Source organism: Limulus polyphemus, unplaced genomic scaffold (genome assembly GCF_000517525.1).
Source record: "Limulus polyphemus unplaced genomic scaffold, Limulus_polyphemus-2.1.2 Scaffold87, whole genome shotgun sequence".
NCBI lineage: Eukaryota > Metazoa > Arthropoda > Merostomata > Xiphosura > Limulidae > Limulus > Limulus polyphemus.
Window position 1 is genome coordinate 416390 of NW_013665697.1, and position 24512 is coordinate 440901.

Genomic DNA, 24512 nt, shown 5'->3' on the forward strand with positions numbered 1-24512 from the left:
GAATAGAATTGTTGTTAAGGGCAAAGCAGCACAATGAGTTATCTATGTTCTGCTCTCCGCGGGTATGAAAACCAGAATTTTAGTATTATACGCTCTAATATTTAGCACTGATCTACCGAGGGGGGGGGGAGCGAATGAATGATCAATAAGTTATCTTTCTTATCTAGAAAATAAAGATGGCAACAACAGATATAAGAAGAGTTTTTACACACATCTTTTACTTTATAGTGTTTGCGTTAGTAACAAATATGCGCTTTTTGTAGTTTTATACGTGTAAGTGTTTTATAAAATGTGTCTTTAAGTTAAGAGAAAAAACAAACATGTAGAGGCATATCGAACGTTAAAAATGTACTAAAGGCTGAAGTTAATAGATACAGTTTTCCATCAACAAAAACACTTAAGTGCAATAATATATGTACTAAAGGCTGAAATTAATAGATACAGTTTTCCATCTACAAAACTACTTGGGTGCAATAATATCCCAAAGACTGGAGAGATTTCTGTAATACAAGGTTGTGTAGATAAGAAAACCTCTATATTTAAACGAGCTCTATAAAGTATGCAAATGTAAAACAGGGTGCATGTTTGCTAGCTTTGGAAATTAGAAACAGAAAACAAAAATATCAAATATTAAACAACTAGCTCATTTCTTTTTCTTTCTGAACGATTACTTGTAAACCTGCGAAGAAAATTTTATGAACTCGATTGATACTGTTATACTGGTTCCTTAGTTAAAAGATAAAAAAAAAATATATATTCGAGAAAATTATAGATAAGCAGTATTCAAAATGTTTATACCACTTTCTGGGTTTTATTTCTTTCTACATCATATTATAATCAGGTTATAAATGTTTATACCACTTTCTGGGTTTTATTTCTTTTTATATCATATTATAATCAGGTTATAAATGTTTATACCACTTTCTGGGTTTTATTTCTTTCTATATTATATTATAATCAGGTTATAAATATACCACTTTCTGGGTTTTATTTCTTTCTATATTATATTATAATCAGGTTATAAGTATACCACTTTCTAGGTTTTATTTCTTTCTATATTATATTATAATCAGGTTATAAATATTACGGTAGGAAACCATTTTACTTATTCATGAATCGAACTAGAAATTTTATCAATTTAAAATCCCCAAGACCGTTTCTACAATATTGTACAATGTTCGTTGTAAGCATAAAGACGATCAACAGCAAGAAAAGCAACAATTCTACAATACTGTACAATGTTAGTTGTAAAGATAGTGACGAGCAACAATAAGAAAAACAATTCTACAGTATTGTTCGGTGTTCGTTTTAAGGATAGAGACGACCAATAGCAAGAAAAGCAGCAATTCTACAGTATTGTTCGGTGTTCGTTTTAAGGATAGAGACGACCAACAGCAAGAAAAGTAACAATTCTACAACACTGTACAATGTTAGTTGTAAAGATAGTGACGAGCAACAATAAGAAAAACAATTCTACAGTATTGTTCGGTGTTCGTTTTAAGGATAGAGACGACCAATAGCAAGAAAATCTCTATCCTTAAAACGAACACGAACAATACTGTATAATTGTTTTTCTTATTGTTGCTCGTCACTATCCTTAAAAAGAACACCGAACAATACTGTAGAATTGCTGCTTTTCTTGCTGTTGATCGTCTCTATCCTTTAAAACGAACACCGAACAATACTGTAGAATTGTTTTTATTATTGTTGCTCGTCACTATTCTTACAACGAACATTATACAATATTGTAGAATTGTTGCCGATCAACAGCAAGAAAAGTAACAATTCTACAACACTGTACAATGTTAGTTGTAAAAATAGTGACGAGCAACAATAAGAAAAACAATTATACAGTATTGTTCGGTGTTCGTTTTAAGGATAGAGACGATTAACAGCAATAAAAGCAGTAATTCTACAGTATTGTTCGGTGTTCGTTTTAAGGATAGAGACGACCAATAGCAAGAAAAGTAACAATTCTACAATATTGTACAATGTTAGTTGTAAAAATAGTGACGAGCAACAATAAGAAAAACAATTATACAGTATTGTTCGGTGTTCGTTTTAAGGATAGAGACGATTAACAGCAATAAAAGCAGTAATTCTACAGTATTGTTCGGTGTTCGTTTTAAGGATAGAGACGACCAATAGCAAGAAAAGTAATAATTCTACAATATTGTACAATGTTCGTTGTAAGGATAGTAACGAGCAACAATAAGGAAAACAATTCTACAGTATTGATCGGTTTTCGTTGTAAGCATAGCGACGATCAAAAGCAACAACAGACAGTAACAATTCCATAATATTGCACGGTACTGAAAGCAGAGCGACGATCAACAACAAGAAACAGGAACAATTCCATAATATTGCACAGTATTCGCTGTAAGCACAGCGACGATCAACGACAAGAAACAGCAACAATCTATCGAGGAACTTAAAGCTCTTGGGACACTTCTGCTAACACCTTATCGATTCTACACTTTGACAGGAAACCTCATGAAAATCGACGTATTGCTAAGTGTAAAACATTGTAACAAAGACTTTAAAACCGTTAGTCTACAAAATCAAACACTTCACTCGAAGTCATTCTATTATTTTAGAAGTGTAAACATTTTGTGAATAGAATCTGTCAAAAAATTAACAATTAAAGTCAAGTTTAAGTTAGCTGCCAAAAAAATAGAGTAAACATAAATTCAAATTATTCTGAATTATGATCACCATACTATTTATTATTTAAAGCGGTTATTAAAATCTGACATTAATTATCCTGAGTTAAACGCATTTGTTCATTAGATGGTTATCTGCTCTGTTGTTCACTGAATGACACCTTATACACGCAGTGGGCTAGGTCAGAGACCCGTATAGTTAACGAGTAGCTGTGTCTACTTATAAACTGTGAACAAGAATGGAAGCTATCGGTTAGCAGCAATCGCCGTCTGAACCGGCTAATAATAACTGAATAGCGACATTGGCTGCCACTCTTATAACAGCTGAAAGTGCGTAGCGCGTTTAGATCACCAGTAAGTAGGCCACGCGCTGACAAAATAAAAAACAAAACAAATATTCATTGTTTTGTACATTACACTAAGAACTGATAGGCTTACATAACTGTTGTTTTCTTTGGAACCGCCACTCAAGTTCTTCAGGATTCGACGAATAATGTTAAACTTTTTAAACAAGAAGTTACTTTTAGAAAGGGACTGCGACCAAATATAATTGTTTGCTTATAAAAAAAACACAAAAACTATAAGCTTTAAATTCTTTAAATTTATTGACTTTATTCCAGCTGTGGATGTGACGTTTCTTTCCTGTCACATCTTCATATTCCGTTTCACTTCCGTTGAAATGCAATTTGACAAGTAATTAATAGAGATAGTTTTAAAAGTAGTTTTAACCTAACATGGCACATCTTTGTGCTAAAACAATTAAAGCACCAGACATTAATAGAGATAAGGCAGTATGAACTTAACATGACACATCTTTGTGCTAAAACAATTAAAGCATTACACATCAAAAGAGATAAGGTAGTGTTAACTTAACATAGCACATTTTGTGCTAAAACAATTACATCACTAAACATATACGGAACGGTTGAAAGTTTTGGAACTCAAAATGGTGGGGGGGGGGCAACGTGTCAGTTATTCTTTATTCAGCGGAAGTGCAAGCCACATCTTTATTAGATACCTGCAATACACAACTGACAGTAACATGCCACTTGCTAATCTAAAGTTGCTGTAAATTGCCAGTCAATGCTTTCCGGCGGAATGTTCGATGGTGATTGTACATTAAATTTTAATAATAAAGCTAAAAAAAATAGCTACCTTTATACTCCAGATAGTTATAAGATAACGTTTATTTTAACCGACGTTTCGCTTTTGCGGTTTCTTCAGGTAAAACAGTTTTATGTACCACCCCTGAAAAAGCCGTAAAGTCGAAACGTCGGTTAAAATAAACGCTTTTTAATAACTATCTGGAGTGTAAAGGTAATTTTTTTCTAACATTGTTATCAAAATGTGTAAATCCCTTGAGTTTGCATTTCACATTTTAATTATAATTACAAAAAAATAGAACGATTCTCTCAACTGCTGTCTTGATTACGAACTCTCTTATCATATCTACTCAGTTAAAAAGCGAACAGTAAGTTATCCTTATGATAACTTTCTCTCTACAGACTATAGTCGCACTGTTCTCGTGCACACTGTACACAATAAGTTATATTTTCTACGTTTCACCACGAGCAATGTACATTATCATGATTATTAGGAGTCAAATATTTCTTTAGATTTATACTACAAACAATAGCACAATTTCAACTTACTATATGCCACAATAAATTCTTAAAATTGCACAATAAACATAAAAATAAAATATATGATTATGTACATAAACCTCGCTTCTTTTTAAAATATAAAAACTAGCATCTGGTCTATTTAGCATGCTTACGTCCAAAGTAATTATCTCCTAGGGTTTTATTATTATAATGCCCTTGTTTATAAATAAAGATTAGAAAATTTGGTATATAATCTCATTTTTATAGAACATAAAACACACAGTGGTTATATAAGAAAATTACAAGTTTAAACATTCAACTGGAGATCAATATTTCTATTGCACTGTTACCGTTGATTTCCACGGCCAACTCTAATTTTCGTGTGATGTACAGCTGGATCGATACTAAATAGTTTTATATCCTACAATTGGTGCTAGAATGTGAGCTGTAATTTTCTCACCTTTCACGGTCTAATCTGTTATTGAAATAAAAAAAGGACTTTATTAAGTATAAGTAGAGCTTAAAAATAAGTTGCTTGGTCGCTCTATAGTTAAATTGCCTAATTAATCACGAATACTTATTTCGTAACTCTGTTATTGCTCACGCAAGCGAAAGTATGTTCATTTTTAATTATAGTTAAGTGAATTCGTTTTTTAACCTTTGATATTAATGGTATTTACTATATTTTCCCCCCAAGACCCACCTGCAGTGCAGGCATCTGTGTTTCCCGCCACTGTCAACGAAGGCAACGACGGAAGCGTTTCTCTCAAGTGCGATATTGTAGACGGAAACCCGCAAAATCTTCTCCGTGTCCGATGGTATAAAAACGACGAAATGCAGAACGAGGTTACGGAAAAAGAGATTGTTTGGCAGAACCTAAGCAGGAACTTCACCGCTAATTTCACTTGTGATGGGGAGAACACCGCTGGATGGGGCGAACGTTCTGAGCCGAAGGAGCTTGTAGTGAATTGTAAGTAGTTTCCTGCTGGTTTACGTTTTCGTCGAGCGTTTGACATGTGTACTACAATTAATTACACTCTTGTTATAGGTCTAATCTACTACAGGGCAAAAGTACAAATAAAAACAATAGATGAAGCTCCCAAAGCATGTGATTTACAGTGTTGAAGTTTTTGAAACAACGAAATCCGAATTTTCTATGAAGATAAAAATAATAGTGTTGATTTTATTTAATATCACAATGCCAATAAAAATAAAAGGGACTTCGTATGATATACTTAAAGTTGTTTCTTATATAATTCTTTGCACTAACACTAAAGAGGTTACTAAAACAAAGTTAATTTCGTGTAAGTCAATGGATACCTAGCTTTTGAAGGGTTTATTAGAATGTATTACTGGGAAATCCTATATTGAAGGGTTAATTAATGCACTCTCTGTTATGACATTCCGAACGTTGACAATACTTGAAAACTCCGAAGCACACAAAGAAACAATACTGGTGTTATCAGAGTAATACTTCTTGAAGGAGAGGAAGAAACAGTACTAATGTTATCAGACTAATATTTCTTGAAGGAGAGGATTATTTACTAATATATTTATTGTGAATTTTTTAGTTCTTACACAGTAAAACGTCTAAATATACACATGAACAATTGTGTTTGTTTGCTGCCGTGCACAAAGCTATACAATGTGCTATATGTACTGTGTCTACAGCGGGTATGTAAACCCAAGTTTTAGCGTTATAAGCCTACTAACTTATCGCCGAGTCACGGGAAGAGGCGAGTAACTGTTATAGATAAATATATTGTAGAATAAAGGTTCCTACTGATCACCTCTTAAATATGTATTACCTACTCTCTTTTCTTAACGATGGATTCTCCTTGAACAAGGAAAGTCATCCGGAATCTAGGAAACGAAAAGCTTGAAAAATACGTTCTGATAGTGAGCTAATCCAAAGTGGAACCAGAGCAACACTTTATGCGACACATGGGTTAAACGGTCGGGTCAGAGAACCCATTGCTCATGTAGTTTAATTTATTATGCTTATGAAATAGAAATATTGCAATTTAAAATGTTGGGAAAATTATTGATTCTCTCACTTGATCCATTGCTTTAATATGCTACACATTTAGTTAATTTGAAATATCAAAAGAAAAGAAGCACAACTGATTAAGTGCAATAGACTTATAAAAGTTGTTCAAAATGTCTAATCTAAAATCAAATGCGGTGCAACATTGTCACATGATTGCTTTTAGTTTATACACCGGTCATCACTGATAAAAACTTGAGATTTTCACATTCTGAGTTTTTCATGCAGGTACAAGGTGTTATTTGAAAAAAAAAAAATCAAATGCAGCTAATATAGGGCGATGTTACCATTAAAATGCTAAGACAAGAGAATTAACACAATTAGACAGAGCTAGAGTCAATTATTTACATTATGCTGGCTGAAAGTTAGGAAAAAGTCACAAAATAACTCGGCTGTGCTGTATGTACGATGAAGTACACATAAATAAGATACAATAAAACCCAGTCCTATAACATCAGTCAAGGCAGGGGACGGAGAAAAGAAATCTAACTGAAGGAGATGTTAAATATGTTTGGCAAAAAAAACATATATCCTGGTCTTTGAAACAATGGAACAAGGTGCTTTAGATAGACGTGTCCAAATACGAACTGTTTATTTCTAACTGGCGTGTCTATGTTCGCCGAAGAGTCAATGAAAGGTTGCAGAAGGAGTGACATATGGCATGATTCAAACATGTGAGAGGCTCTGTGATGGTTTGGAGTGCAATATCTACGAATATGCGAATAATATTGGCCATCTTTATAAAATTGATGGAGCCATTGTTCAGCATCAATACCAAAATATATTAGTCCGTCATGCAGTTCTTCTGGAAAGAAAATGTTTGGACAGAATTTCATATTTGAAGAAGATAATGGCCTTAAATACACTCCCAGAAAGGTCAAGTTTATTTAGCAAACGAAGAAACCTCAGATCAATAGTGATGTGGATGGCCGCTTCAAAGTCCAAACCTTAAGACTATTGAACAAATCTGGTGGTTACTGGAGTACACCATTGAAAAATTATAGAAAAGAAAGCCTCTAGATATAGTTTCGAAAAAAGGGGGATCAGGTGACAGAGACTTTGAGAAGAAACATAGATACAATACCACAAAGATGTTAAGCCTTTATGGAGGCCAAAGGTGACCACATAAATATTATCATTAAAGAAACTTAAAGACATTTTCTGTGTACTAATTTTGAAATAGTATCCTGTAAAGTTAATTTTCATAGCACACCAGTAATTATCTTATGTGTAAAATTTTAAAAATGACGGTTATTGAGGTGCTATAATATATCTTCACATTACTGTATGTATTTGTATTTATACAAGGTAAAAAAATTAGGAAGTAGGAATGGGAACACCAAAAAATAAGGAAACAAGGTAGGAAGGGGCGTAATAATATTAAAACACTTGGTAGTTTTTGGCACAGTACAACTACGAAGTGAGGGTGATCATCGTTCTGCCCATTCCTATTTTGTGTTTTACTTTGTGTAAGTTGGTAATTGTTCAAACTAAATGAAAGGTATATATTGCTAAATGTATCTGTTGTAAATCTTGTTTCAGCAACCAAGTGCAGATACATGTATGTAATCAAAACACGTGGCCCTAACGAAATGCAATAACATCATAAGATAAGTGGGGCGTTTGAAAGGAAGCTCAAATAGTCATACTTTGCTTATTGGAGACATTATAGCTGTCAGACTGGTAAGGGATGGGCCAAAAGAATAGTACTCAAACCACTGATTTTTGAAATTTTCAAATTCTTTGAGTGCATAGAAAGGAATAGCTACTGATAAAACTCAATTAAAGTCTATAATTGGATCAAATTTAAAAGTAAAACACAAAGTACGAATTGCCAGAACGATGGTCACATCCACTTTGAGGCTGCACCGTGTCAAAAACTACGAAATGTTGTAATGTTTCACCGCCTATTCCCTACCCTGTTTCCTTACTTTTTGGTGCTTCCAGTCCTACTTCCTAAATTTTTTACTTAATTTTTTTACACTTGTCTCATAGCTTGTTTTTTGGGTACTAAGTTTCGAGAGTGACTGGGCTCTAGGCCTATCCTTCTCGTAGCTTTTTTGTGACTACACGAGGGCTATTTGCACTAGCCGTCCTTAATTTAGCATTGTAAGACTAAAGGGAAGGCAGCTAGTCATCACCACCCACCTCAACTCTTGGGTTTCTCTTTTTACCAACGAATAGTGAGATTGACCGCCACATTATAACGCCCCACGGCTGAAAGGGCGAGCATGTTTGGTGGGACGGGGATTCGAACCCGCGACCCTCAGATTGCGAGTCGAGCGCCCTAACCACCTGGCCATGCCGGGCCGTATTACCGTATTAATGATAAGGCAAAGTTATCCGCCTGACTTTCCAATTTCTTAATATCACAAGTTATTGTGAGAAAATACTCGAATAAATGTCGGTGGAGTTTATTAGTGGAACACACGTGTCCCCCCCCCCCCAGATATTGAGTTTAAATGAATAAGTAATTGAACGAAGGGGTTTGTATTTGGTATCCATTTCAACATAGTACTACATGAAGCCGATACAAAACGAAAGTGCCCTTAAACGCCGCGTGGTGCACGGATACCTTTGATGATTGACAGTATCCGTTAAACTTGTACGTCGCATGACGCACACACATATATCTATCCGCAGTCCCAATGAAAACTGAAATAAATGCCGAAAAACACACACACATACATGAAAATATATAAGTATATTTATACCGTACTATTTTCGCAGCTCTAGTTTTGGGAAATCCACGAACACTTAATATTGATATGTAGGTTTATCATACGAAGTATATTTCGTAATGAATACCTGTAACTTCCCATGTGGTCATTAGCCACTTAGGCATCTCATTTCAAGATCTCATGAGGAAAACAATAAATAAAGGGCTATGCAGCAGATAAAGTTATTTGCAAATAGCCCAAGACAAATTCTGCGTAATTTCCACGAGCACATAAACTGTAAGAATAACAAATCTGTGCATCAAGCCCCCAAGTGGCACAGCGGTATGTCTGCGGACTTACAACGCTAGAAACCGGGTTTCGATACTCATGGTGACAGAGCACAGATAGCTCATTGTGTAGCTTTGTGCATAACTACGAACAAACAAAGTGTGCATCAAAAGTTATTCGAGTTATTTTACAAAAGCACCTTAGTTTGAAAATATCCTTGCTGCATAAAGTTTCGTAGAACATATAAATATACAATACATGAAAACTTATGACTAAATAAATGTAGAAGAAGGCAATGATTTAGTTTAATAAATGAAAACTTATATTTCCTCTCCGGGCTAACGTTTTAATTAAGGGAAGAAAATAGTATGCTACTGCTGTGTATAAGCTCTGGATTAGAATAACAAAAGCTAGTTAAGCTAACTAATGTTTAGAATTGAACTAATCCACAAACAAACTTAATTTTGTTGATGACAGTAGAGAACTATCTTCTTTAGCGCTATAGTAGCTAGTCAGTGAAGGTTAATAAAAGGTTAATAAATAAGGTTAAGGTCAGTGAAGGTTAATAAAAGACCTATCTCATAATAAGTAATTCTAGATAAGAAATAAATAATCCCACTATTGCATAAAATCTGGTTAGCAGCTTTTATAAGAAAACATCAATATTGTATATCGTCATGGTATATTTTATAAAAGACATCACTGTTTGTGTGTGGATAATATTTTTACGTCAGTACTATACACCTGTGTAGTCTATCCCACAAACAACATCAATATTATACATCTTGGCAGCATCTTTGTTGAACAACACCATTGTAATACATCATTAGTGAACAACATCAGCGCTCTACATCTCAGCAGTAAATTGTTACAAAAAAAAGTAGAATCAAATATCTTATTGGTTCATTACCTAGCTAACTGGTTCATTTTTACAAAGCTATTTACATCTAATTGATAACGCGGTAAGAAATCATTTAAATAATATCTCCTTTGTCGTGGGTATTATTATTCAAAATATCCCAGTTTGTAAATAGAAAATGATAGCTGGAGGTAAAAAAATATTATATTCATCCTCAAGATAAACGAACAAATGTTATTTTTTTTTCTTTTGGAATATGGAAAGAGTGGAAGGATTATTTAATATAGAAATGTTTTGTTTGCTATGACAGCAAACCAATTTTGTATAGAAGGTCCTCTCGGCATCAAAAATACGTTTTCTTTCACTTTTGTAGAACAAAATGTCTTCATATTGGTATAATTCCTATCGAAGTAATTTACTTGCCAATGTTAATAAGAATGACCTCAAATTAACGTTACTGTTGTTTTCATAAAGATGATATCAAATTAACGTTATTGCTGTTTTCATAAAAGTGACGTCAGATAGCGTTACTACTTTTTCATAAGAGTTACGTTAGATTAATGTTACTGCCGTTTTAATAACAGTGGAGTCAAATTAGCGTTACTGCTGTTTTCAGTGGCGTCAAGTGAAAACAGCAATAACGTTAATCTGATATAATTGCCGCTTTTATTAAAACGACATTAACGTTAATCTGACGCTTTTCTTATGAAAACAGCAGTAACGTTAATGTGACTCTACTGTTATGGAAACAACGGTAAAATTACCTGACGCCATTCTTATAAAACCAAACAGCCATACTTGCTAACGTTAATTTAACATTACTATTATAACAACAGGATTTCTCTCATTTATATATTACAGACCTCCCAGGACCAGCTGTTGTAAAAGAAAGTACTACAGCAGTAAAAGGTCATCCAATCACATTAGAATGTGAGGTGGAAGACTTGGGTCGTCCACCAGCTTCAGTGTTTCGATGGGAATATCTTGATGAAGTTCTCCATGACACTACTCATAACCTGACTGTTGAATCCACGGGTCTTGATACGAGGGGAAAATACATGTGCTCTGCTGTGAACTTTGTTGGTACTGGTCCAAAGGGGGAGTTTTATCTATCACCTAAAGGTCAGTCACAGATTATCTTCAGCTTTCTTTTTCTTACTATCTATAACTTAAATACCTAAGGATTTTTTTTTTGTAAAATCACCTATCATGAGCATAAGCGTAAGTTAATAATGAAAAACGTACGAAAACCCACATATTTATTTTCATAGCTTATTTTGCCTTTTATATATCAGAATAATATTACATCCTTTAAGAAATTATGTAATTAAATGAGGCCTGTTACGGATAGGAATAATGTTATCCTTTTCCAAAAACGTTTAATGTTATTGACTTTTTATTTTTCCTGTTTCTAGAAACACACTTAACATATGTGACGATGTTGTCTTCAAGTTTGTGGATTATCTAGCTGTTCCTTTTTTTTAGTTTTTATGGAGGAGAGGAGAAAATTATGTATACTGAACTGATGTTCAAGTGTAATTATAAATCCAATCTGTACTTCCCTAGCTTTGCGTTATTGGTTGTAGTGCATCAATTAACTTAGCCATATGATTCTGTCATAGAAATTTATGCTATTATCACTAGTCACAGAAACACCCTTCTTTATACCGCCTTTTTTGTTAATGGTAAACAGTTAGAGGACTTACAATAGTCTCTTGGTAGTAGATGTTTTAACTACCAGAATTAACTGCTTTAAAACATAATGTGTCAAAAACAACCGTTCTTTTAAAATCTGAACGGTTAGGCTGTGCAGTTGACACTCAATTACCATCCACAAATTGAAGTAGCGATAAAATAATTATAACTAAATTTAGCCTTTCCAGAATTTACAAACACTTTGAAAGCAGATTATTTTTAAACTTTTATATTACACGCATTTATATAATTTTCAGTTTTTATCTCAAATGTAATTATTTTTTCGGCGAATAACATTTTTCCATGAATGACAGGGTAAAATATTATTAAGAGGAATTGAATCAATGCATGGACTTTTTTTTAATAATGTTTTCAGACAAAAATACGTGTAAAATAAATTATAAGCGTTTTGTGAACATACTTGATAAAGTGATTTTAGAAAATCTTATATTCTTGTTCACTGTGGCAACAATTATATTTTATTTTCTTACTAAACAACCTGAAGTTATTTTTTCAGCACCCCCTGCAGTGATTAATCCATTGCCGGATATGTATGGAGCTCCCTCGGACGCTACAAATATCAGCTTATCTTGTAGAATCGAATGTGAGCCACTCTGTCAAATAGAATGGCGTAGGAATAGAACAAGCATAGTAGATTCTGATTTTTATTTAATCAAAACAATGATTTTGCCAGAGGACGTGTCTACTGGATATTTTACCTCTCTTGTAAGCACCCTTCAGTGGAACATGTCGGCCTGGCCGGAAGGCAGTCTTGACCGTAACAGGGATAACGCCAATTACACATGCTTAAGTAGTGGAAACAGTGCTGGATCGGGCGTCAGTACCACAACAGTTTTCAAAGTTGAATGTAAGTCTCTAAGTTTCAAAGTTTAACATCCATTTTTTAGTATATGTCTGAGGAATAATGTCGAAAATCAGACACAAAGTTGTCAAATACATCGTGTTCTCGAGCAATGGCCAAAGCCGTTTCACCTAACACAGTACGCAATGAAAAAAAAAAATCATTACTTAGCTTGATGCTTAATAAGAAAAGAAATTGAGATTATCCAACATTTCTGTTATTTCCCATAATGACATTTACTGGAATTCGATTTATTCGATCATCATGATTAGTTAGTTTTAAAAGAGTTTCGAAACAACTGTGATTAAGTAGTACAAAGTCGAACAGTTGTTATTATAAGTTCAAACTAAAAACGATTGTTTGTAGCTAATGCGAAAAAGTGTATTGTTCTATAAACTATTTCTTTTGGAAAGAAAATACAGTAAATTGTGTGTGTATTTCATTGTAGCAAAGCCACCCCAGGCTATCTGCTGTGTCCACTGAGGAGAATCAAACCTCTGATTTTAGCATTGTAAATCCGAAGACTTACAGCTATCCCCCCCGGGGGACAAAAGAAAATACAAGAACTGGGAATTTTATATTTAATATGTTAAAATACATTTCGTTCTTTTAATCTTCCCATCTTACTGTAATGCTAATTTAGTATGTTTAAAATATAACTTATTGAATGTGATATGTGAACAATGTCACACATATATCTTCCATAAACAGAACTGAACTAGTATTTTCTGTGTCGTAGAACATCTACATGGAACAAGATTTCTACATTTGCCTAGCCACTGACAACAAATTTCTAGCATTACACTAATCTATTTTCACATTCCTGTCACGTTACACTGTATAGACTGAACGAACTACAAAAGATAATCCAGTTTACTTCTAGTACAGTCTTAAAATAATGAGGTTTCGTAAAAGTTTACTCGGTGAGATGCGTCCATCCTAGACAAGATTGAATATCACTGAAAAGTGTTTAAAAATGTAAATTATACCATCTTCCTTCTGGTCTCAAAAATAGCATAAAAAGGAAAATTACTTTACGTTATAAGCCGTATGAATAAACTAAGCTATATTTTCCGGGAAATTCAAACCATATACGTATTTAGTTTTTTCATCACATATTATTCGATAGATTTTAAAAGTAAATGCGCGCGTGTGTGTGTAGACGCTGCCACGAAGCTTGTAAAATTTGATAAATATATTTAAAGCGTTTATACATTTAACATTTACAAGCTCACACATGACTAACGTAGTACTCAGTTTAAGTCTGATGCCTAACAACACTCAGTACTAATTAAGGAGTGATTCAAGGGGTCGTCTTCTAAACAGTTTGGTACGAGGCCTAATAAACAGTACAGTTTGGGTATCAGGCGATTAATTTGCATTCTACAATCTTCGTTCTTTTATTATTATTAGATATTTACAAGTTCCAAAATGTTGTAAACATTTTAAGGACTTTACAAATAAAATAATTTATTTTTGACTTAACATCGAAAGCACTATTCAGTAATTCTATTTTACTCTCGATGGTATATATAATAATATATATATATATATATAAACATAATTTTACGACTTCTACTTTCAGTTCCTCCCGAGAACATATCGCTATCTGCCAGCCAACTAGAAGTTGTGGAGGGAGAAATTCCAGAGAAAATTAACTGCTCAGCGAACTCCTGGCCTCCAAGTCAGTACACGTGGAAATTCTCCAATAAAATTATTGCTAACTCTTCACAGCTTTTCCTTAATGACATCATTTCCCGCTCGAAAGCAGGAAGCTACTTATGTGTGGCTAGTAACCAGCACGGCAGTGCAAAGGCCAAAGCTTTTATTAACGTTTTGTGTAAGTAAATACACCTTTTAAGATTGTGTAGCGTTTAAGGTGTCTTGTTTTTCCCCTTTTGATAGTATAATGAATACGTTTTTAAAGTTACTGGAATTGTCCGACGCTCATTTACATAGAATATTGAAGACTCAATTCGATCCAAATTTGTAGAAAGTTTAGAAACGTTTTTCTTATTACTTTAGTGAGTAATACCGTTACGTTTGTAAAAATGTTACTTTCAAGTATTTCGGTATATTTATACTTCGTCTACTGAACACTTAGTGTAGAAAATTCGATATTTACCTCTCCATACTCAAGTGTTTAGGTCGTGACATAGCTTGATCTGCCTTCACTTACTAACTCCTCAATCGGATTAGAATTGTAACATGATGTTGATTGGTTTTATTTTCCACAAGCGGAAAGTTTACACAAACCTACTGATCAAAAGTCTGAAATGTGATAAAAGTATTTTTTTCTTTACTTATTACACAACTTTGTTCCCCATGGAGAGGGTTGGATAGAAACGTAGAAAATTTATATTGTATTATCACTAAAAAAATGAATCATGAAATGAATAGATATGAACTGTAGAGAAGAATGAGTATAAAAATGAAACTTCGGTTTTCACAATAAATCATTAGTACAAACCTCACATAAATTAAGCTACTTTTCACAGAGTATTTTTTTTCCAGATAAACCAGAATGTAACATTTACAAGGACAGAAATGAAAATAAAGAAGCCACTCTGGTTTGCAATGCTCAAGCAAATCCTACATCTGTGAACTTCACTTGGATTAAGAACAACGAAACTCTGGAGAAGTTTATTGTAACGGAAAGAACTACAAGTATTCTAACGTTGGGAGACTCTGTTTCAGAACACTATGGAAAGTATTATTGTATTGTGAACAACAGAGTAGGAGAGTCCATTCCTTGTACTTTAGAACTTACAGGAGTGGTTGGTAAGTCAACTCTAGCACTTAATTCAACTTGAGAAAGTAGTGGTGATTAATTATCCCAGTTTCAAGTGTCCGCAGTAAGAATACTCAAAAACCACAAGCATCAAGTTTTGAAATGCTGGTTTTCTTTAAAAGTTCATTTTTCATTCAGTGAGCAGTGGAATATGAAACAGCTTTGCATTATACGATATCACGTTAAAGATATGCTACATATGTATTTTATTGTGTTTGAATAATACCTTTATCCGTTGAAGATTTGGTGTTAATATTAGAGAGTATTATCAGATTTAGAGGATTGTTTTTAACATAAGTCAAGGTTAGAACCACATTTACAAAAAACTAACGACTAGAATGTACACCTGATAAACAGTCAGAAAATTCCTTTTGATACCTTTGTAGACGTATCTAAGAATAAATGTAAAAGATGTGTAGACACGTGATGGGAAACCGTGTGTTTTCATTGGATATGATGGAGAGCATAGTGTTGTATTAATTTGTATTACTAAGATTTAGGTGTAATTCGAGACTTCCATCTTCACATTCTTTCTGCCGACACTTACAAAAATATCATCAATCAAATTGTTCTACATCCCGTCTATATTTTTATGTATAAAAATCTTATGCACTTTAACTGTGAATAAATAAACACGTGTATAATAGATAATTTAGAAATGATATACAATCATTGTTAAGTTTTTTAAAATAAAATACTACAATGGTTTGGTCATTGTTAAGCACAAAGGGTATCGAAACCCGGTTTAAAAGCGTCGGAAACCTGCAGACTTATCTTTGAGCCACAGAAGTGGGGGGAACTAAAATGAAGATTTATTGGTCTGTTACATAAACAGAAGAAGGACGGTTAAATTACCTACAGAATTTGATCTATAATATCATATCATTTTGTTTTGTTGTCATGGAAATTTTAAAACTACAGTAATTTACACAGAGAAGGTTAGAAATATGAACAGTTGTGTAAGTCTTAAAACTCAATTTGCTTCAATTTATTTTATATTGAGTATAGAATTTCTTCTATGAAATTCCTTTCTTTAGTTTGAACATTAGTATTGTTATGTATAAAAATGTAAACAGTTAAGTAAATTTTGAAATTGTAAGGAAAATATTCAGTCTGCAGTATCACTTGGCGTTTGAAGGAAAATATCATTCTAGAAAGAAAGTAGCAAAAACAAAATTTTTTGAAAGTAAAAATGACATTATGTAAATAAAATGGATGCTTTGTAGTCATATTTTATTGCACAACGTACTATACATCTATCTGAACATTTAAATGGATCATTTTTACTGCAGTATTTAAATGGACCGTTTTTACTGCAGTTATGCTTCTAAGAAATTCGTTTAGGGTGTCGTTTTCTGTATTCATTGCAGTTTTGAGACGAGGACACAGGAGCGCTGCTATCAGTTCATGCATTTTTCATAGCATAAAGCATTAAGCTAAAACTGGTAAGGACAGCTTATCTTGTTTATATCTCTCTGAGAATAAACCAGGTGATAATGCACTATTATCCAAATTCCCAGTTGTTAGTTGGCTGCTGCATCTTAGTTCAAAGCTACCATTGTGAAGTATTAGATATATAGTGGTATGCATTAGAGATATGAAACACACACATAGATAAAGTGTATAAAGATTTTTCTATTAAATATATAATGGTATGCATTAGAGATATGAAACACACACACAGATAGAGTGTATAAAGAGTTTTCTATTAAATATATAGTGGCATGCATTAGAGATATGAAACACACACATAGATAAAGTGTATAAAGAGTTTTCTATTAAATATATAATGTTATGCATTAGAGATATGAAACACACACATAGATAAAGTGTATAAAGAGTTTTCTATTAGATATATAGTGGCATGCATTAGAGATATGAAACACATACAGATAAAGTGTGTATAAAGAGTTTTATATTATATATATATATAGTGGTATGCATTAGAGATATGAAACACACACACAGATAAAGTGTATAAAACGTTTTATATGAAATACATTATGGTATGTATTAGAGATATGAAACACACACACACACACAGATAAAGTGTATAAAACGTTTTATATGAAATACATTATGGTATGTATTAGAGATATGAAACACACACACACACACAGATAAAGTGTATAAGAGTTTTCTGTTAAATATATTATGGTATGCATTAGAGATATGAAACACACACATAGATAAAGTGTATAAAGAGTTTTCTATTAAATATATTATGGTATGCATTAGAGATATTAAACACATACACACAGATAAAGTGTATAAGATTTTTCTATTAAATATATTGTGGTATGCATTAGAGATATGAAACAAACACATAGATAAAGCATACAAGAGATTTTTTAAATAAAACGTTATACAATGCATTTTTTGTTCTGAAAAATAAAGTTTAAAACTAGTTATTGGTGTTTGAAACGTTAGTTCAATGCAAGGTTATTGAACATCTATATTTTAATTCCTCAGGTACAGCAGGCTGGGGACTAGACTTTGGTGATGAAAATGTGGTTATCACTGCTGCTGTTGTTACTGCTGTTACTGTTATATTTATCATCGTAATTATTGTTATCATCATATTAATAAAAAGAAGAAGAACTCACAGTGCGTATATTAATTATATTTCACTGTTTGGTATTTTGTTAAATCAATGAATATACTGATATAACTTTGGATAAATATAATCCCATTAAAATTGAATGATGTTCTTAGCATTAGTTATAAGAACCTTGAACTCCCTCTGTTTAGATACTTTTATTTTACTATTACAGATGTTTAATATAACTAAATAGCTAACTAGCAGAAAAGTATAAGGGAATGAACTGTGAATCGTCATAATATTTCATGATAATGATAATTTTAATCCTCCTTATCATATGTTATGTTACGTCATTAACTCTTTTCACGTGTTCTCATTGGGTGGTGGAAATAACATTTTTATTTTATTAAAACAAACTGAAGCTGTTCTTACGAACGTTTTGTTGTACAGAGAAGCTGATTCTAAACGCATATTCCAGAAGTGTTACACAAGAAATAAGTCGATCACTGACAGAAAAAGGAAAGAAATACAGAGAACAAATATTCAAAATCCTTATTCACAATAAGAGTGTTTTGGGTGTATTTTACATACTGGCTTGCTTATAACTTTCCATTGTGGCATATTCTGGTTGCTGGGGCTGGAGAAAGAGCTTATAAAACACGTCCACGCAGGATAAAGACATAAATAATTATATTATATCGCACTTTCAAATCACAATATAGGTCCCAGTGCGATGTACCATGGTCCCAAGTTGCATATATCACTGACTATTCTACGTAATGTATATAGAGGTGAAAACAACTAACTCATACCAATTTATACAAGTATCTGTGTCATCCCTCTATATACCCTTCTATATATGAGCACAGTTTCAAAAATGGCGTCCCCGGGATAAAAAGAAGGGCTAGTAACACAAAATCCGATACCAGGTTCGAGTTTATCGATTCTGAGAACCAACTCCTAGATCCCCAATATTCCTGGCTGACCACCCGGATGCGTTTTAGCTTCGTTCCCCTTCCTAAGGGCACTACATCATATAAATAATGATACCTCCCGTGCCATTCCAAGTCCGCCTGCCAAGTTTGGTTCTACTAGCTCAAAACCGTGGAAGGAGTGCACGGACAAACAAACAAACGAATTCACACAACAAGAATTAATATAGGATACTTTAATTAACTAAAGTGTGAAAAAGAACATTTTTAGTTTAAAAAACTACCACAACCTGAGTGCATATATATATATATATATATAGATTTACCTTTAAGAAGAGAATTACCTTCGATTACTTACTTGGTAATAGATTTATATACATTGATTTACTTAATCTATATATCTTTTTGTCTGTAAGTTCATATTTGGTTATTAGATATGAACGTGTTACTTGTAATGAAGTTTTTATCTTATGCTACACGGTCATTACTCCCAGTAGCGATTACTTTTATCGTATATTTTCCAAGTTTTTAATTAATATCTTTAACCTAAAGAAGTTGAGTATCGTTTGGAATACTGATTAAGAACGGGGCGTGATTTGGTCCTGGATTGCAGAGCCGGCAAGCCGACTTCGAATCTGTGTCACACCACAAAATATTCCCCGAATTGTAAGCTGTGGGCGGGTTATAAGAGTGAGAGCCATTCCCTTAGAGTAGATGGTGGGTGGTAAACTGCTGCTTGTTGCCTTATCTCTAGTCAGATAGCCTCAGTAGCTTCGCCATAAATAGAAAATGCCAATATAACGTGAAACTAGTTAGAACCACCATTGGAAACAACAGAGCCGACGTTAAGGTTGAATATGCTATGAACAACAGATCGTTTAGTGGAAGACCCGATGTAAGCAGAAAAGAGATAAAATCATCCGTTTTAAAGCAAGTGGGAAAACGATAACGTTTTGTCTTGTTTTAGAAAGCTTCTTCTCCTTTTGTCTTTCTAAGAACGACTATATGGATTGAATTTAAACTGAAATAAAACATTGTGTTCTCTTAGGATAAAATTTAATTCAACTATCGATTGATAACTCAAAGCAGGTAACAATTATGTTTTGTAGTTGACTAAGCATTCTCGTTAGAAAATTTATTGTAATCTTGTCTAACAGTGAACCATGTGCAATCTTTAAAACTCTAAATCCGAAAATGTAACAGCTTAGTAATGATATCGTAATGATATTATAATGGAATGTGATGAAACGCATCATCCTTGTGAATAATTCTTGAAGACAGTTTCGTTGTGATGAATGAGGCTGAGTTGCGTCTACACAGGATCACAGAAGATAAATTCCATAATAATAATAATTCAAGATAATCAAATAGTGTAACGTATATAGTATAATACTTTATAATTTCAGAATGTTAAACATTTTTTATTCAAAGTATATTTACATAAATATTCTATGTTATTAACAAATACTTTTTTTTATCTTTTAAACAAAATATAGCCAAATCAAACTTAGTTATGTGCTAAAGAAAATACTTACTCAGAAACTTAAAGTTGGACGTTTTAAACACACGCTTTACTAAACTTTGGTGATGTTGAATATTGTTGGTTTACTCTTAATGCTATTTAAACATAGTTTTAGTTTTAGTAAGTTTCTCGTCAAAATGTCTTTATCGTGTGCAGCGTACCTCATGCTACGCGTGTATAATGTTACCTCATGTGAAAGATCGGTAAAATGATTACGCTTCAATTAGTTTTAGAAACGAGTTGTGCGATAGACTAAACTACAAAAAGTCCCATTTTATAGTTCATCTCGATAACATATTTAGATAATAGAGAAAATGAAATCATTTGTTCATTGTATAAACGTGCTTCGTAATTATTAAGTTTTAAGTGTTGCATAGATATGTGTATTAGGATGGAAAATATTATAACGGAGGTGGTTGTGTGATATTTACAGCCGGTCCGAAAGGCACACTGGAAGAAAGGGAAACGTAAGTACATTATACCAACACAATTTCAAATTTTAGGATTTAATGCTCTCGCATGTCTTCGGACAATGAGATATGTTTAAGTCACGCATTGCTTATCTACAACATATGCTACAAGTTTCTAGTTGGATGTGAAACGGATTAAAAGGTGGGTTCTTCTAGTTGTACCGAATGATATTAACTTTGTTTACACCACGTGTCTTAATAGGAAATAACGATTAACGACGACACACTTTTAGAACATGTAAATTTAAACTGTTTTCCTATTGGAAAATCATTTCCTGTGGTTAAAAGTAGTATCACTTAGTATTTGTGGTGCATACATGTGGCAAAATCTTTTGAGAAAGGCTCAGCATTGTAACGTCTCTTAAAAATACACCATCTTTTAATTCAATTTAACAAAAGCTAGAAGTTTTAAAACATTTTTTGGCACTAAATATAAAGATAAACGAGATGATATACTATTTTTATTCAAAAGTAATGGTAATAGGTAGTACGATACTATAATTCTTTAGATTTTACAATATAGTAATTTAATGTGTATTTTTTATAATACAGATTGGTGTAGGATAACAATAAATTTTATTTAGGCATGAGTTATATTGATTATATGTTTTAATATCAAAACTGAAGTCAGAAACTTAATAGACTTAATGCGAAATGGATCTATGATCCAAACATTAAATGATTTCCAATCTCACTGTGAGGAAGATTTAGCCTAATATGTATGTCTTACCGATTTTTATTTGTAACGAGCGTTTTCCGTGGCTGTAAGATATCAAACGTGTAAAAATAATCATAAGTAGACGATTTTATTTTCTATAAACTTTAACTTTAATTTAAAAAATACAGTACTTAAACGTTGAACTACTGAGAAATGACTTGGAGTGTAAATATTCCAGTTATAAAAATGGTAACCACCTTTTCTCAGAGACAAATAACTAATGTTATCTAACGTCAGGCTTTCTGAGTAATTTATTACTCTGTTGTTCATAGTGGTAGGTTTAGAAAATATCGAAAAATATAATTATTCTAAAGCTCTTAGAGCAGTTGGTAGCTAACAATTTTTCTAAGCCAATCGTGGTAAAGTGTTAATTTCCGAAAGGTAGAAAAATGCTTTCTTTGTATGTGTAGAAAAAAAATACAAACAATTTTAGCATATTTTGGTGTATTATTGGGACGTGTGTGCGATTGAATATTTCTTGCATGTTGTGATATGTGTTCTAACCTTTCTGGCTCTGTTACATCGAGGAATAACTATAGCATGTTTTCAGGTTGGTTATTACGGTAGATATCCCTGTACACGGCTTTGCATGAGTTTTTGTTTTTACTGTAGACCAGAGGGTAGAGTGCAACCCACAGAAGCTACGCCTGTTCCCAAACCTGGCTTTCGCAACTCGTTTAATACAAACGGAAGTCCAAACCTGAAAAACGAAAACACAGGTTTGTATTCATTTAATAAGTTGTAATTGTACGAACAAAGAAAAATAATATAAAATAATGAGATAAAATAAGATAAATCGGAGAGAAACTACACAATAACAACAGCAACCAAAAATTTTAAAAGAAGCGTTAAAGATATTCGATGGATAATGGCTGCCAGCTATTTCTGAACCTCAATATTTTGATTTGTCTGAATCTAGGCCGAAATATCTTCTGCTGCTAATTACCTAAGGTCGAGCATACGTCTCAACAGACTATTGGAGTCTCCTTACCTAATTACATAGACGTACATAGTTAATGCCGTTCTCTCGTCTGTTAGATATAATTTGTAATTTCGATATATATATATACACACTCTTGTACTCATTTAGAGCCCTCGTGCTTGGTAATGGAGTTCATATGGAGGGAACTGTATCTATTTCTTAACCGATATACCTAACAAACCATTCTTATAATGCAATATATGTTTTTTGGTTGATTTGCAATATTTATATAACGATGTGTAGATTCTGTTATTCATAGTTGCACTATTACTCTTTGAGATGACAATTTGAAGATAGTTGTTATACAGTACTAATAGCCACTTCTATTTAACAAAATTAATCGGTGGTATACCGGTAATTAGTAACTCATTTATGTTTTTTTCTTCTTCTAAAAACAGAGCGTTTCGTAAAAATATACCACAGTTTATTAACCTCTGTTATAAGAAAAGATAATGAGGAAAATAATACTTAGAGAAAATGAGAGAAAATTAATAAAACACATAATTACTTCCCAGAAGAATAACAAAAACAACACTTAATATATTTATAAGCTAATCGACGAAAATAGAAGTGCAGGGTTTTCAGCCAAGTAACAGAAAAGTTGAAACTTAGTATATGCGTATGTTCAATCAGTACAGTTAAGGGATGCGTTTTCTTGACAATAAAAAGGTAAATAAACCAGTGCCTTCATATTCAGAGTGGGAAGAGTTAGGATCTGGCTGAATCAGACTGGATGAAAGAGGCATATTTTACAAAAACGAAATGCTCAGTAACAAGCATTACCTTTGTAAATATTGATTCAGAATCTGCATCTGTACGGCATACTTTTATTCAGTATAGCAATATTCCTTTTGATGTTGCATTATTAAAGGAAGTCCAGGAGATATTCTAGGGGATTTAGATCAAGGCTTTCTGTTGGCCTCCAGTTCTGTTTTTGTTTTTTGTTGTTGTTAAACATAATTCTGTATAAAAGCAAATTCTGATCTGATTGAACCCACGAAAAGACGTACTACTGGCTTATACCAAATCAGTATATTTAACGAAAGGTGTGGTCGACCATATGAACTTATCTGTAAATAATAACACACTTGGATAGTAAGTAGAATTGCTGCCAGTTTGGTGATCTCACCAAAGTTCAAACCAACTGTGGAGTTACTTGCAAGGCTGAAGCAAATAGGTCTTCACAATAATGAGGAAGACTCATGAAGCCGATTAGTCACTGATAATGCTTTAATTATTATCCTAAAGTCCACATTACGTCCTTGTAATTATGTTATGCAAATAGTGGTCATTGCATGGCGTAGTTGACCATACGCGTCTCTCTTTAGACTATCAAGGGTATATAGCAGTTTTCTTATAGCGTGGTTACAATCTTCTCAAAACGAACGTAGATGTATCAAAATAAACTTCCATTATTTGTGTAATTTCAAATATTTGGACAGCTCCGACAAACTGTACTTATTTTCACCAACAGGCAACAGTTACAGAAAGTTATATAGTACTGACATTCGAAATGGATGCAGTAATCAAAATAGTAAAGTATCCAATGATTAATCCAGGTAGTGTGTTTTCAAGGCGGTTAGCACGTGGGAAGTACGCCGAAACAGTCTTGTAATCTCATAAAAAGTACATAAAACGTAACAAATGGTATATCGATATTTGGAATTGCATCCAGGACGTGTAAAATCTTTGCACTTTTAGTTTGTTTGTTTTAATTAGCTTATTCAAAAGATGTTTTATTATGCGTCTCTATTTTCTTATCTTGGTTTCTTTTTAACTGAAACTTTAAAAATCTAAGAAAATATTTGAGGAGTCAAAAAATATAGAAAATGCAATGAAAAGTATATTATTCAAGGTGAAGTTTGGTGCACATGAAT

At 32.9% G+C, this 24512-nt stretch overlaps 1 protein-coding gene across 4 annotated transcripts in view; it reads left to right on the forward strand.

The window, feature by feature from the left end:
• LOC106468300 (hemicentin-1-like) overlaps positions 1-24512 on the forward strand; it is a 130048-nt gene that overhangs the window by 87851 nt on the left and 17685 nt on the right. For 3 of the 4 annotated variants that reach the window (XM_022397277.1, XM_022397289.1, XM_022397306.1), the window contains exons 6-13: positions 4965-5237; positions 10983-11243; positions 12334-12684; positions 14264-14518; positions 15193-15459; positions 17942-18076; positions 20899-20932; positions 22266-22372. In XM_022397277.1, the coding sequence (XP_022252985.1) occupies positions 4965-5237; positions 10983-11243; positions 12334-12684; positions 14264-14518; positions 15193-15459; positions 17942-18076; positions 20899-20932; positions 22266-22372 (1683 nt within the window). The remainder of the gene's footprint in view (positions 1-4964; positions 5238-10982; positions 11244-12333; positions 12685-14263; positions 14519-15192; positions 15460-17941; positions 18077-20898; positions 20933-22265; positions 22373-24512) is intronic. The other variant, XM_022397297.1, reaches the window with a different exon arrangement.